The following is a 15,388-nucleotide window of genomic DNA, read 5'->3' as shown; positions in this document are numbered from 1 at the left end:
TATAAGTATTTTTGTATTTTTTATGTAGTGCTAAGATAGTAAGATGCAGATATGTATCTTAATAATATACATATGTAAAACTAAATTACGCATTTACATATATGTAGCTCTAGTATTTTTTGTATTTTCGAAGTAGTCATGAAAAGATATGTATATTAATCTTAATAATATATATTATATATATATTAAAACAAAATTTACGTACTTACATATATGTAAACTAACGTGTTGTTCATGCTTTTCTTATAATGAAGAGTTACGTATATGTCAATTAAACCGCTTCTTGCCTTCTTGGTGCAACTGTAGGATTGAATGCACATAACACCAACAAATAATCATATTGAATTTAAATGGAATAAGTAGGTAGTAAATATAAATACAAATGCATATTAGAATTTGAAGGTCATAACAAATACGTAATACCAGGAAAAAAAATTCAAATACATCAAAAGCATTTGAACTTGATGGTTGATGAAAGAAAGTTAAAAGGTGAGAAGGAAACTAGTAACTCCAAGACCATATTTGACCCGTTTCTCTAGCCGCTTCAACTCCTGGGTCCCGATCTTCGCCTTCTATCGTTTTTTCCTGCGGTGTTTCATATAGATCTGGGCGGCGGTGCGGGAATTCGTCACCAAGCTTGGGTTGGTTTACCGGCGATGAAGCATCCCCTAGATTTATTCCTTTCAGCAGATTGAAGATGGTTTGCGGAGGTAGGAGATGAGAAGACTCAACCGTTGTGGAGATGGGTGGTTCACGGTCGCGGGTGGCTAGGGTTTTTGCCGCTGAATTATCAATCTCAGGCAGTTGGGCTCATTTCAAATATCTATGACGGTGATGTGTTGTTTTGGAGCTCATGGCAATGGTGGGTTTTAGGTTTCTAGCTAATAGTTTCCGCCATGGGTGGTATTATAGAGATCTAATGCAAAATAATTATTCTTTTTATTTGTTGAGAGATTGTAGAATTTCTAAAATATGGATGACAAATTACATATAAGCCCTTTTATTAATTTAAAAATAAAAAATAAATAAAATTCTAATGATTGGTTAATAGTACTTCTTAAAGTTTTTAAGTTAAAAGAAGGGTATATACATATACACTTTTAATGGTTAAAACCGAATTACTCAACTAGATTTAAGACTCAAATACTTTTGTTTTTGATCTAAAAAATCGTTTATAATTTTCGAAGACGGCTTATATTATATTTAATAATGTAATGGAGGTCTCCACATTCTGATCACCATCTTGGCTCCCAACGTCACTACTCGCCCAGGTGTCACGACGTAAAAGTGCCACGGTATCTAGCTCAATGTCCACATTCCACACACGCAAACAGTCACCAGTGACGAGATTAAACACTCATCAACCGTACGAGATTTATCATTTGTTTATATAAATCAGAACCAAGCCCAATGTTGGTGTCGTGTGTTCAACAAGCTTATTAGTCGAAGAATTCTAGTAGTATCCTCCCGTACACAAAACCCCTTCAAATTGTGGGTTAATTTCACCTGTTTCTTCAATTTCTCATCATTCAGGTTTATCAACACCACCTTGGTTTTCTACAACCAACAGAACCTTCGTATCAGCTACAAGATTGAATCAGTCCATGGCTCAATCGAAGCAATCGGTTTACGACTTCACCGTCAAGGTTTGTCTTCGTTTTAAGGCTTTCAAATGATCTCTATTGATCATTATTATTGGCGGGCCATTGATGATGTAACAAAATAAATCTTTGATTTAGATTCTAATTGTAATGTTAAATAATATGCTTGTTTACTTCCTTTATGTAACATAAAAGACGTAAATAAACCATATTATTTAACATTCACGAACACAGCATATTATTAAACATTATCGAACGAACATCTCATTCATTTAATCAAATGAAATATTATGTTCATGTCCGTTCAGTTCATTTGTTAAACAAACGGAATGAATGAACTTTCCACCGAACATTCGGTTCATTTACAGTCTAGTTGTAATTGGTGTGACATGTACCCTCAAAAGTGAAGATCTTCGAACGTGATCCTAGTATCTAGTAGTTTATAATGTGCTTTAAATAGTAATTTTGGTTGGTTTTATTTTAGGATGCAAAGGGCCAAGAAGTGGATCTTAGCCAGTACAGGGGAAAAGTGTTGTTAATTGTTAATGTTGCATCACAATGGTAAACTATATGTCCCAATTGGTTTACTTGTTAAATTATAAAATGAGCTCTTTTTTTTTAACTTTTAATTATATATATGTTACAGTGGGTTCACAAACTCTAATTATCCTAAGCTGACAACCTTGTACCTTTAAGGTCTGTCTTTCCAGTCACTGTTTAAATATTTGTTTCACTTTCTATAACTTTTAAAATCTTTTTAATTTTGTGATTTTATAGGTCTTGAGATTCTTGCATTCCCATCCAATCAGTTTAAAGGGCAAGAACCCGGAAGCAATGAAGAAATTCAAGAGTTTGCTTGTACTTGTTTTAAAGCCGAGTATCCCATCTTTGCTAAGGTTAGTGCTCTTAGGATCTCGGTTAAGATGAACATACAAGCAAACTGCTGAAAATAAACAAACACGATACAAGCATTTATTTGTGTGGTCGGGTCTAAGCTGACCTGCGTCAATGGGCTGCAACTATAAATTTATTATTTCATTATGCTCTTTCTTTTAACACTCGTGATAAGAAATTACAAAAGCATAAAACAGGCTTACATAAAAGAGAATAAGGGTTGGCCCACAAGCCTCCCTTGTCTTCGAACCCATGAAGTCAACAATTTTCTTGTCTTCGTTTAACCGAGCACAAACCCGAAAACGGGCCTCCACAAACCCAACAGCTGTTGTCCAAACTGTTTCATGGAACTGATCATATAGCGTTGACCGAGTTTGTTGACCCGTGTTTAATGCAGGTTGATGTAAATGGCAAAAACGCCGAACCCCTGTACGATTTCTTATGGTCAAGCAAAGGAGGGCTTCTTGGGGACAGCATTAAGTGGAACTTCACAAAGTTTTTGGATGATAAAGAAGGACGAGTCGTTGACCGTTATGCCTCAACCACCACTCTAAGCATAGAGGTGTGTTAGCATATATAACATAATCTTGTCAGCATTCTACACGTGCGAAACTCATCTTTTCCTGTTTGGTTTTGTTATTGACTTATTGCAGAAGGATATAAAGAAGCTGCTTGGTGTCGCTTAAGGGTTACGGTACTTGTGGTTTCTTGTTTGGTTTTCGAATTTTCGTGTTATGTTTCAAACTTTGAACTTTATATAAGAAGTTTTGTAGTAACAAAAGCAACCTTTTACATGTATGTCTTGTATTTTATCTTGTCAAATGTTTGGTAAACCACATTTATCGTTACAGAAATGAAACCGAGCCGAACATTATTACACCATGAAAGTTTAGTTAATCGGACCATGTAACCTTCATCCATCCCCAATCCTTTCTCGGGACTCCAAGAGCCTCCCAGACCGCATCTGATGCATCCACAATATCATTCCGACATGGTGGTTGATAAGCATGCTCGTCGTCGCACCCCATGGTCGAGTCACACTGGTCAACCACCTTAGCTTTAACGCTCTTCCCGTTACCATAAATCGTAATATCTTTTAAGACATCTTTTTCCGTTATTATACCAACCAGTAGATAACGCGACTACTTTAGTCTTATCTGAGTGAAACTTTTCGTCACATTGGGACGCCCAGCCACCCTCTCCACCATCTTCAAAGCTGTTTAGTGTTAGGATGGCTTTTGTTTTTCATGTCACGGGTGGTGAGCAGTGGTAGATATCGTAAAACTTCCCTTCTTTGCAGCATTCCGCCATGTTATGGTGGTTGCAGTGGTTTCCGGGTGGTTTTTTGCCCCTGAGGCGACCACTCGGGTTGCAAAACTTGTGCTTCGGTGGATGTACTAAGAAACACGACCAAAAGAAACATCGCAAGGGCTAGAATATGAGTGCTATTTGGTTTAGTCATGGTGGTTATGTTTCTAGCTTAACTAGTGGTTTGGATTTGGAGTTGGGAGCCATTAATGTGACATATTTATGGAGGTCTTGATTTACTAGAAATAAACTTAGTATCTTGTTTGACTTGGGGTATGGACCTATGGTCCATATGAAGTTAGGAACTGGTATATGATATATCAATGTTGATGCTTTTACATGGATGGTATAATATGGACTAAATTATTGGTATTTTATTTACAGTCCAATTTAAGCTTCACGATATTTAAAAATCTATAATATGGACTAAAGGGGTAGCAACGCAGTTTGTTGCTCGCTGTCTTCTGTTTCGATGTAATCAAAAACTTCAAAAACTTTATGTATATATTATAATTATAATATAATATATACCACTTGGACATCATTTTAGTGCAGTTTCACAGGCCATGTGGACACGTCAGGTACACAAGGCATGCCCCTTCAAGATGAAGTGGCGATGTTATAACAGACCGCCAACAACCTTCAGTGGTTGATAAATTCTTAGTTGTACCGCTAACTAAAAACTCTTTGTTTGAAAAACATTGAATTAAGTGTCATTTTGGTACCTGTGGTTTGACCAACTATGCAACTTTAATATTTATATTTTATCTTATGCAAATGACTACCCCAGTTTCAAAAAACTTGCATTTTTAGTACTTTTTTAACTCCGTCTATTTTATCAGTTAAGTCAAGAGTACTTTGGTAATTTTCTTAATTTTTTCTTTTTTTTTTCTAAAGTCATAACACAGTTACACAGTGGCCAATCTACACCTTCATTAACTTTCATCTTTGCTCTCTGCTTCAGTCTTTTCCGACTCCCACCAGCCACCACAATACACTGCTGCTGAGACGCCACCATCGCAAGGCACCGTCAACCATACCACATCTAGGCTCCGGCCCTCATCTAACGGCGTCCGTGTTATCTCCACAACCGTCGTTCGTGCCATCTCCATGACCATCGTCCGTCACCATAAGTTGTTTTTAATTCTCAAGATGTTTGTTTGAGAAGATTGTTTAGTTTGAAATAATGGGTTGTGTTTATCTTGAACAATTTGTTGTTAGTTTGTTGGATTGAAAAACTAGGGTTCTTGAGATGTAAGTTAGAAATAGGTTTTTGTTTTTTTTGTTGTGGTTTTATTTTTCTTTTTTTAGATTTTCGGATATCCGATTCGCTATCCGATTAGATATCCAAACTTCGGGTATCCGAAATTTCGGATTTGGATAGTAAAATTCACTATCCGAAAGGTCCGGATATCCGAAACTTCGGATATCCGGTTTTGAACACCCCTAGCCATCGTCATCGTCATCGCCGCTGCTGCTGCTACTGCCGGAGATATGGCAGCAGCCATCGGCCTTCCTAACCTCCATCACTAGTGACCTTGGAAGAACGAGCAGTGACGGATTAGGCTTATGATGGTTCAGTACGAAGCGACGACAACGATGGAGTTCACGAACATTTCCGGCAAACCCGGTGCGTTCGCTGACGAGCTGAAGTAGTTTTCGGCAGCGGACTTCCGTTGAGGGTGAATGTTGCCGGTATTTAAAAGGGGGGAAGGCATTTAAAAGAAAAAAAAATAAGAAAATTACAAAATTACCAAAGTACCCTTGACTTAACTGATAAAATAGAAAGAGTTAAAAAAAAGTACTAAAAATACAAGTTTTTTGAATTTGGGGTAGTCATTTACATAAAATAAAATATAGGTACTAAAGTTGGTTGGTCACACCACATACCAAAATAAGACTTTAAGTCAAAAACATTTCTTCTTGTGAAATACTAATAGATCAAGCATATGGTCACATCAAATTGTTTTCATGATTATTAACATTTAATTTTGATTATCAAAGGATCCAAAAAGGTATCAGCTTTAGTTTGCACGTTTCAAACTGTAGCCGCTAAAGACAGCATCTTGGCATACATATTTGATTCACCAAATTAAAATAAATTAGATTAAATATTACATCTTTCCTTTCCAATTTCAACGCAACCATCCATGGCAAGAAAACCCTCTATGATTTCACAGTCAAGGTTTGATCTTGTTCTGCTCAAGAACCCTGAATTTGATTCTGTACTTTCTCTACAGTTCATTCACTCTTATTACAGTTGACCTTCAGTTTTCAAGTTAGCAATAAAATTAGTCAATTTGGCTCTCTAGCTTTTCTTTTATTTCATAAATTTCTTAGTATTATTTTCGGCTTTTTGATTATTTCATCTAGGGGCGTGCACGATTCGGTTTGGGTATGTTTTGTGCTAAAACCAAAACTTCAATTTTTTTGAAAACCGTTTGGTGTAGGTTTTTTCGGTTTTACCATCTTACTTGAAAATATTGAGCCGAATTTTTTTGCCGAAAATAATGAATTTGGGCGTAATATTTGAGTTATTTGAGTTGCATGCTTATTAAGGTTTTATAAGTTACATATTTATTAAATTCTTATAAATTAATTAATAAATGATTGATTTTTATATATTGGAGTTAAAATTATTTGAGTTATATATTTATTAAATTCTTATAAGTTACCTGAAATGAAAAAAAAAAAACTAATAATAAATGAAAATCTGTAAATTGAGTTTTTCAGTTTTCATGATTTGCAAAACTAAAACCAAAACCAAAACCAAACCATCGAATTTTGTTTCGGTAGTTTTTCTTTGTTTTTTTTTTCCGGTTTCATGAACACCCCTTATTATTTTGATTTTTAACTTGACACAGGATGCCAAGGGCAATGATGTAGACCTTAGCATTTACAAGGGAAAGGTTGTACTTATTGTTAATGTTGCTTCCAAGTGGTATGCATCTAGAAGCAGGCTCATGTTTTTTTTACTATTTAACTGTGTTTCTGTCTTTGGTTTTGTGGTTATATATTCTAAAGTTGCTTACAGTCAGTTGTGTTGTTGGTTCTTTGTGGCAGTGGGCTTACAAATAACAACTATGATGAACTGAATCAGATTTATTTGAAGTACAGGGAGAAAGGTTTGTAGGTTTTGATGTATTCATCACTTTGAATAAATTGCTATTCATCATAAAGAGGGGATTCTTGCTTGCCCTTTTAAGTGATAGCATGACCATTTTAACAAACTAAGAAAGTGCATAACCACCAAAACTTTGTTAACCAAGGTTTTTGATGTCCAAGATGTTAGTTTGCTAGTGATAGGTATCGTGGAAGATGCTGTTTGACTGTTTTGTTGCAGACCATAGAAATGATTGTAATCTGCAAAATGAATAAATAATAATAATAATAATAATAATAATCTTGAAGAAAATCATTGTTAATTACACTTTTTATAAAGAATAATACATCATTGTAAAGAAACGTAGCTTTTTTATTTGTAATATTATAGCTACACCATCTGGTATCATCATATGGAGCTTATGACAGGGCGCAAATGCTCATACCCGTATGATACTATCAATGGTGTGCGTTGTCACATCAGTAATTTTTATGTCAGTCTAACATGTCATATGACTTGTATGATTTTAGCAAACACCAACCCATACGGCATGTATGAAACATTATGGCCCATATGATGTGTCATTGTAACTAGCCATATGGCATGCATGACCTATTTTTCGTCTGTCATGCGACCTGTATAACCATTTTCACCTATCATATGGGCCGTATGAAACATTACTATTTTGGTGTGCCAATGGTGTTTCTTTAGAATATACTGTTATTAACATTTATGGTGTCATTCGAGATCGGATTGATAAAAGCTCAAAACGAGCTGAGCCTTATCAAGCCTGAGCCTCAAATAAAGCTCTCGCTTAGTTATGGAGCCCGAGCCTTGTGCATTTTTATTTTTTAACTCTTTTGGACTCTATGTATCAATTTCGCATTGCACAATTGAGCTCGAGCCGAGCTTTGGCTCGTTTAAGGTATTGCGCACAGCACACGAGCTCGAGCCGAGCTTTGGCTCGTTTAAGGTATTGCACATAGCACACGAGCTCGAGCCGAGCTTAGGCTCGTTAAGGTTTTTCTCAAAATATAAAAAAATAATTAAAAAATGTGTATAAATTTATTACTAAATAACAAAAGAGACACGCCGAGCTTGAGCTTGAAAACGGGCCACAAACCAAGCTCGAAACTAGCCGAGCTTGGAGCTCAGACTCGGCTCGTTTACACCCCCAGCGTCAGTCACTAGTTAAATTTCAATGTTTTACTTCAATGAATGTAGGTTTCGAGATCTTGGCATTTCCATGCAATCAATTTGGGGCACAAGAACCAGGAACTAATGAAGAGATTGTTGACTTTGTTTGCACCAAATTCAAATCAGAGTTTCCCATCTTTGACAAGGTAAAATTCAAACAACCCATCATCAAAAAGCTACTAAAGTTTCAAAATTTATCAAAAAGTTCGAAACTTTGATGCAATTCAAACACAGATTGATGTGAACGGTGAGAATGCAGCACCCGTGTACGAGTTCTTGAAAACAGGGTTCTATGGAATCCTTGGAGGAGACATTCAGTGGAACTTTTCCAAGTTCTTGGTTGACAAAAATGGTATACCCGTTGACCGCTATTATCCCACAACTTCCCCTCTTACGATCGAGGTAAAAAGACAAAAATACCCTTCTAAAAGTGGCCATCTTTATATTCTGCATAAACTTGTTTGATTTAATGTACCCTTGTTTTTTTTTGCAGAGGGACATTCAGAAACACTTGGGTCTCCTGTAAATTTCAAGATTTGCAGAAACTGTTTGAATGAGTTGATTGTTGAATAATGCCATATTATGTATTATTTTTCTGTTGTATGATTGAAAGCTTGTATTGAATAATTCAAGAACATGAAAATTGCTAGAATTACCATGAACAAACCCTAGAAATGAGCATTAGCCTCAAAGACAGACAATAGCTACAAATGACAACTGTGCATTACAAGATCTACTCAACAAAATAAAAAAAGAAAAGCTCTAGAGCTAAACAAACATAAACATGTCAAGTTTTCTTGTTTTAGTTTGTAACAAATACATCATCAACACATAGCCCACCATTAATCTACAAGATAATATCTAGTTAAGCTGAACTCCAGGAATCTTCTCGCCTCCCGAGGGTGCCTCGATTGCGGTTATTGCTTTAGAATTATCTCCTCCACCACCACCACCATGTAAGAAGCTACTAACCACTACCTGCCGCCAACAAAGAATATATGATTTCCTAAATATATTATTTCTCGAAAATGAAAATGTAATGAAAAATGGGTGTAACTAAGAATGATATACCTGAACTAGGGTGGAGGCAATGAGTTTACCGCCAATGGCGCCACCAAGAACTTGACCGTCAGAGTTACAAACGGAAATACTAAGACCGCCGGTACGGTTGCGGGGGCTGCCGGTTTCAGCAAGCAGATAACAACCCGACAAGCATAGAATCTCAAAACGACCCTAGAAAGTAGTTTTAATAGAACAATGTGACAATCATGATTTGACTAATGGGATATCAAATTAGCTTTTAGGTTAAATGGCCAAACCTCATAAGTTACGGTCCCACCAGAAGATGTAAATTGGCGTAATGTCACAGTTGAAACAGAACCGTTGCCTGACAAGATGCAGAGCGCCCGTTGCCTTTGCTGTGCAAAAGATAATATCTTTTCCGCAACATCCTGCAATATAAAGGTTTACAATATTACTTCTCAGTTTTAATTTCAAGACTCAAGAAATTTTCACAAAGTTTTCGTTTTTGGGATGATCCAAGCTAAATCACAACATTTACCTCACAAAGTTTCAATCTTAATAGGGAAATTTTGGATATATAAAGTTGGCAGTCAACATTTTAAATACACTATTGCATACCTCTCCAACTGATACATGGATGATGTGAGGTGTGAAGGCAGATCCTGCTGAATTATGCATCCATTCGCCTACACAAATTACAATAAGAAAACAACATGAAAAACACAAGAATGAGAACATAAAATTTAAGCCAATGCATTTTAAAAAGAAAACAACATGAAAACAAAAGAATGAGAAAAGTGTAAGCTTTAGAACCGATACATGAAAACACAAAAAGTCCAAGATTCATAACAACCAATGTAAATTGCAGAACAAGATGCAACAATCTAAACCAATACATGCATACTCACAATTTAACAATGTAAAAGAATCTGCATAAGGCCAATATAAAATCCATAAACCAATCAAAAATTAATAAACATACCAACATTTGCAAGCTGTTGCTTCCTTCCGCTGCCTGGAGGCCGTCCCCTTTTCTTTTGTGGTGTCGGTGTGGTTGGATCAGGTGTTGTGACCGCAGGTGCAGGCGTTAATCCCAAAGCCATGTGGTTCCCATCAGGTGCATACTTTCTAGGCCTCCCTCTTTTTTTCTTTACAACAGACTCGCTTCCACTTCCACTTCTAGGGTCGGGAAGGGCGGGGATGGCGGCTGCACCACCTCCACCATCATCACTCACACCACCACCGCCACCACCTTCCAAGTTAAATCCATGAGGGAAACTAGGTGGCGGTGGTTGCGGTGGTGGGGTGTTATGTTCCAAATGAAACGAAGAGCCTATCGACAGTGCTAACCTCATATTGCTATGGCTAACGGGCGATAAATTAGGGTTTGATTGGATCTTGAAACCAGGTGGGACTTGAAACCCTCCACCCTGATTACCCGATCCGCCATTCGAACCCGACCCGACATTCGAACCCGATCCCCGAAACCCTCTATTGAGATAAAATGATGGAATTCCTTCCCTTCCATCCATGCATTTACTCACTAATCTCACACCAACCTAAATACACACACTTCTAAAACCACAATTGAGCAAAACCCACAAAAATTAACAACAAACTAATCACAAACACCTGTCAAGATTCAAACTTTTCACAAAATTCGGCCTAAAAATACAAAATTGAGCAACACCCACAAAAGATAAACTAAAATTGAAAGAGGGTTTTACATGGGTTTTTCAAGAAACATCAAGAAACAAGAAAAAGATTGAATCTTTAGTGAAAAAGATTCAAGCTTTTGAGCTCAAACAACAACAAGAACTTACAAGAACAAAATTGAGTTTCTTGAATCTTGATAATGTAGAAAGGGTGAAGAATTAGGGCAGACAAAGGTGTGTTGGATGGTGAAAAAATGTGATTTTTGGAAGTGAAATAAAAAACCCTAGATTTAAAATTGCAGATGGAAAAGAGTTTTGGGAAAGAGAAATAGGGAGGGAGGGTAAGGACAAAAGTGAAATGGGTTTGAGGTGTTTTGAGTTTTGAATTATATACAAACTAGGACAAAACCTTTTGGTTCGTAGGATATAATAAAGAAAATAAAAATTAAAACACTTAACTAGAGAAGTTCAACACATAGTACATTAGTCAAACCTATGAGATCTACTATTTAAAAAAGCTTCTATTCATAAATCAAAAATTACTCTAAAATTCATTATATTTTCTCTCTATTTTAATTAAATAATATTTTTTATATCTTTTATTATTATATTAAAAAATTATAGAGGATGAATAATAACTTTTATTAGTAACTTTTCAAATATACAGGAAAATCACTACTTTTTCTAAAATATAAAAACTTTTTACCCACCACTCACTAAATTATAAAAGCACCCCTCACATTAAACGAGGGATTTGATAAGAATGCTCTAATAAAGGGCTTGCTTAAAAGGAATGTCCTTCAAAACACTATTTACTACTAATGTGCGTGCTGGCACATAAGTTGTTTCACTTTTATATGTCCGTTTAGATTTAACGATTTCTTAGTAAACAGGCGGTAACATTTTACTTTTTCGTTGCAAGTCTCTGTAAGATTAATGGTAAACAGATGTACAGCTTAGGGGTGTTGATTAGTGGACTAGCTGATGTGCGTATGGTCTGACCCAATAAAACTTATATAAAATATATATAATTGTAGAAAAGCATTTGAGCATGATTGGGTACTGAATCTCTACTAACTTAAATTAAAATTGGTTAGTCAAATAACTTTTTGTAAAAGGGACCACATACCTAATACTTTGGTTGAGTTTGGTACACAAGAGTTTCTTTTGTATGTGATGAGGGTTGGGTTAGAACAAGAAGCAGATTTCAAGGGCCCAAATTGCATTTGTAGGTCAAGCAGTTCACCAACTGGACCCACTAAGAAAAACAGCGCCTTTTGTGCCTTATGGTTCTTGCTTCTAAATTCTAATAAGGCATGAGATAAACACCAATGGGAGGGCAATGTGATAAATATGCAAATAGCATGACTACTTCAAGTCTTCAACCACATCCAAGATCATTCGACCCTGGTTCAAGACTGCAAATGTCGATTCCGGTCTTGTAGATCTAGTTGACAAAATTGATGGGAAGCAAGAAATGAAACAATGGTCTAATGCTACCAAATCCATCAAAAGCAACATTCTATTTAGGTTGTTAGCTTAACTCGTTAGTTAAACAGGTCAACCCAACAAAATCTTTAATGTAAAGGGGGGACAACTAACCCGTGTATGTCTTTATCCCATCTTATTACAACCCACCCACCTTTATAATGAAAAAGGTGACCACTCAATTAACACGTTTACAACTCCACCTACCAACTCGTTTGATACATTTAGATAAACAGGTTAAACAAGTCGTGTTTGGGTTACATAATTTTAAGTGTGTGCGGGTTAAAGTTGATATCTTTGACATGAATAAAAATATGAGTTGTGTATGGACTGCATAGTTCAATCCACCAACCTAACATAATTATCAACTAGCCAGCGCCATCACTATTGACACCACCACTTTCGTAAAAGAGCATGGCAACCATCGCCCCAATCATTGACACCGCCCACTATTGCCACCACCACTTTCACTATCGCTATTGTTAGGCATTGATAAGAGGAATCAATGTGGCGGAAAACTCTCTCTCTCTCTCTCACACACACACAAAAAACACAAGATTTACGTGGTTCGGCTAAAGCACCTACGTTCATAGTACTACCGGCTTTGAAAAAGTGATGGGGGGGTGTCAACTCCTGCCCTGATCACCCCGGTAGGCCCGAAACTTTCAAAAAAGTTATAAGTGTGTGTGAAAAGTGTGTATTTTTAATGTTTAAACACAATTACCAGATTCATTTAAGCTTATTTTTATTTAAAAAAAATGCACATCCCAAACCATAACCTAATAAGTCCATTTAAAAAATTTAATTATTTAAACCAAAAAAAAAAACTCTTTTACGTAAGGCCCAAATTTTTTTCTCGTTTTTGACCAAAAATTTTAATGATTCTTGAGGACAACCCTATTCCATAGGGCCTCATCCTCAAATAAATGGGCTGCTACCACTTGTCATCTAAGTGTCGAACAAAACGGGCCCAAAGGCAATCACAAAACCGAACAGCTACATTGCAATTTCTTTAATAAATTTACAAATCAAACATGATTATTTTAACCACACAGTTCAAAATTTGTTATTCATTTTAAAAGATTCTACTTTCATTTACAATTTTGAATTCCAAATCAATTTCATCAAATAAATTCCTTTCACCATTTTCAATTCTTTATTTTATAAAATTAAAGTTCAATTATTCAACCAATATAACATTTAAACAAAGAAAAAAACACAATTATATATGAAAATGATATACGATATTAGGGTTAGGTTATTCTACAAAGAGAGACAAAAACAAGAATGATGTGAATGATTTGTAGTCACAAAACTCCCCTAAATTTAATAAAAAAAATTAATAAAAAAAATCATAACACAAAATTTAATAGAAAAACGAAAAAAGCAAAACACAAAAATGTTTGACCGTTTTCATTGTTCTAAAAAAGGCAAATTGGAAATAAATAATCCCACATTTTGTGTATTGGCCGACAATAATCTCACCTTTAAAAATCACTACCAACGGTCCAACCTTTCAACTATTTTTGTCTCGCTGGTCCTCTGTTAAAAAACACTTAACGCCGTTAAGTTTTTTTCCGAGTTTCAAACCGATGTGTTAGGGCTTTTGATCGGAAGAACGATACGAGTCAATTGATGTAAAATTTATCTCGAAACGATGTATTAAATGGATTGATTTTTGTTTATTGGAAATTCAAACACCAAATTGAAACACTGTTTCGTTGTTTGGATTACTGTTTCGAGATAAGTTTTACATCAGTTGACTCGTATCATTCTTCCGATCAAAAGCCCTACAGCATCGGTTTGAAACTCGGAAAAAAAAACGTAACGACGTTAAATGTTTTTTAACGGAGGACAATTGAGACAAAAATAGTTGAACCGTTGGTAGTAATTTTTTAAGGTGAGATTTTTATCGGCCAATACACAAAAGATGGAATTATTTATTTCCAATTTGCCAAAAAAAAGAAAGAAAAAAAAAAGACATGTGGTTGAGGAAAAAAGATCATTGTGTCTTTTTATTTATTATTCTGTTTTTTGTTCCTTTTTGTCATTGATTTTATCTTGTTTTTTCTTGATATTGTGTTATATTACTTAATATTGTGATATATTTTATTTGCCATTGTGTTATATTTTGCGATCTATTGTGTTTTTTGTATTTGTCATTTGTTTTTTGTTTACTTTCCTCAATGTGCCTTTTGTAACACCCAACCTTAGACGGAATATGTCGGGGCGATACTTATAAATTGCTCATAAGCTTGTAACGCTATTAATTTGACGATAAATATATTTATTTTATTTCATAATGAAGCAAGTACACGTTGGTTTGAGTCAAATAACAATACATCGGAGCATAAAGATAATAATTTATTTAAATAATCCTAAGGTCCAATCTAGTTATCTTCGTTCCTTAGCACTTCATCAATCAACCTGTAGAACATTGAAAATAATATATTTTGTTAACATAAATGTTGATGAGATTTCATAAGTTTGATATATAGATAATACAAAAATGCATGTCGATTCACATGTCACAATGTAATATATCAAATCATAAATTAAATAGAAAGCAACAAAAAATAACGCCCCAACCTAGGGGAATGATAGTGATGCCCATTACCAGGGAATGATAATGATATAACTATTCATTCAACCGAAGTTGAAGAATATGTAGCACAGGTATGTCCCGTCGGACCCTCCCACTTTGATGTTTTATTTACCAACCATAAAGCAATAAACGCATTGCACATGATTCACGTATAGTCATCATAAACAATATGAAAGAAATGGTATTAACCTGTATAACATAGTTGCGAATCGATTTGTAAACAAGATCATGAAATATCGAGAAACATGGTAGCGTGCTACACCCCAAATAATTGTAAAGCATTAGAAAAAGGGGTTATGAAACTCACATGGTATGATAAGCAAGTAGAAAGTAAAATAAGCATTTAAGTGAGTGAACCGGACGGGTTCGGTTCAACGAGCGATCCTGAAAATATAAATATTTCGTATTTCAATGAAATATACAAGGCAAAAGAAAGAACGAGCTAAGAAATAGATTATTCAGTTTGTAGTTTGGAGTTTTTAAGCCTTTGCAAGAAAATATATATTTCACTAAG

At 35.3% G+C, this 15,388-nt stretch overlaps 2 protein-coding genes and 2 pseudogenes across 2 annotated transcripts; 2 read left to right on the top strand and 2 right to left on the bottom strand.

Annotated features, from left to right (window-relative positions):
• Positions 1-1,571: 1,571 nt before the first annotated feature.
• On the top strand, positions 1,572-3,181 carry LOC143607722 (putative phospholipid hydroperoxide glutathione peroxidase; annotated as a pseudogene).
• Positions 3,182-3,378: 197 nt separating this feature from the next.
• LOC143607723 (putative ripening-related protein 1) lies at positions 3,379-4,921 on the bottom strand (annotated as a pseudogene).
• A 481-nt stretch (positions 4,922-5,402) lies between these two features.
• On the top strand, positions 5,403-8,583 carry LOC143607721 (glutathione peroxidase 1-like). The gene is made up of 6 exons (XM_077083068.1): positions 5,403-5,455; positions 5,910-5,988; positions 6,668-6,744; positions 6,867-6,928; positions 8,131-8,249; positions 8,338-8,583. Exons 1-6 carry the CDS (start codon positions 5,403-5,405, stop codon positions 8,566-8,568), a joined length of 621 nt encoding a protein of 206 aa, XP_076939183.1. The 3' UTR covers positions 8,569-8,583.
• A 213-nt stretch (positions 8,584-8,796) lies between these two features.
• LOC143607726 (AT-hook motif nuclear-localized protein 5-like) lies at positions 8,797-11,168 on the bottom strand. Its single transcript, XM_077083070.1, has 5 exons — positions 10,109-11,168; positions 9,745-9,812; positions 9,423-9,554; positions 9,175-9,336; positions 8,797-9,081 (listed from the first exon to the last, which is right to left on the bottom strand). The coding sequence occupies exons 1-5, from the start codon at positions 10,656-10,658 to the stop codon at positions 8,965-8,967; spliced, it is 1,029 nt and encodes a 342-aa protein (XP_076939185.1). The 5' UTR covers positions 10,659-11,168; the 3' UTR covers positions 8,797-8,964.
• Positions 11,169-15,388: the final 4,220 nt, after the last annotated feature.

This window comes from Bidens hawaiensis, unplaced genomic scaffold, assembly GCF_021521415.1.
Source record: "Bidens hawaiensis isolate Kalapana, Puna unplaced genomic scaffold, B.hawaiensis_p1.1 tig00085831_1, whole genome shotgun sequence".
Classification (NCBI taxonomy): domain Eukaryota; kingdom Viridiplantae; phylum Streptophyta; class Magnoliopsida; order Asterales; family Asteraceae; genus Bidens; species Bidens hawaiensis.
The sequence above is the reverse complement of the archived record's forward strand: the minus strand, read 5'-3'. Positions and strand labels throughout refer to the sequence as shown.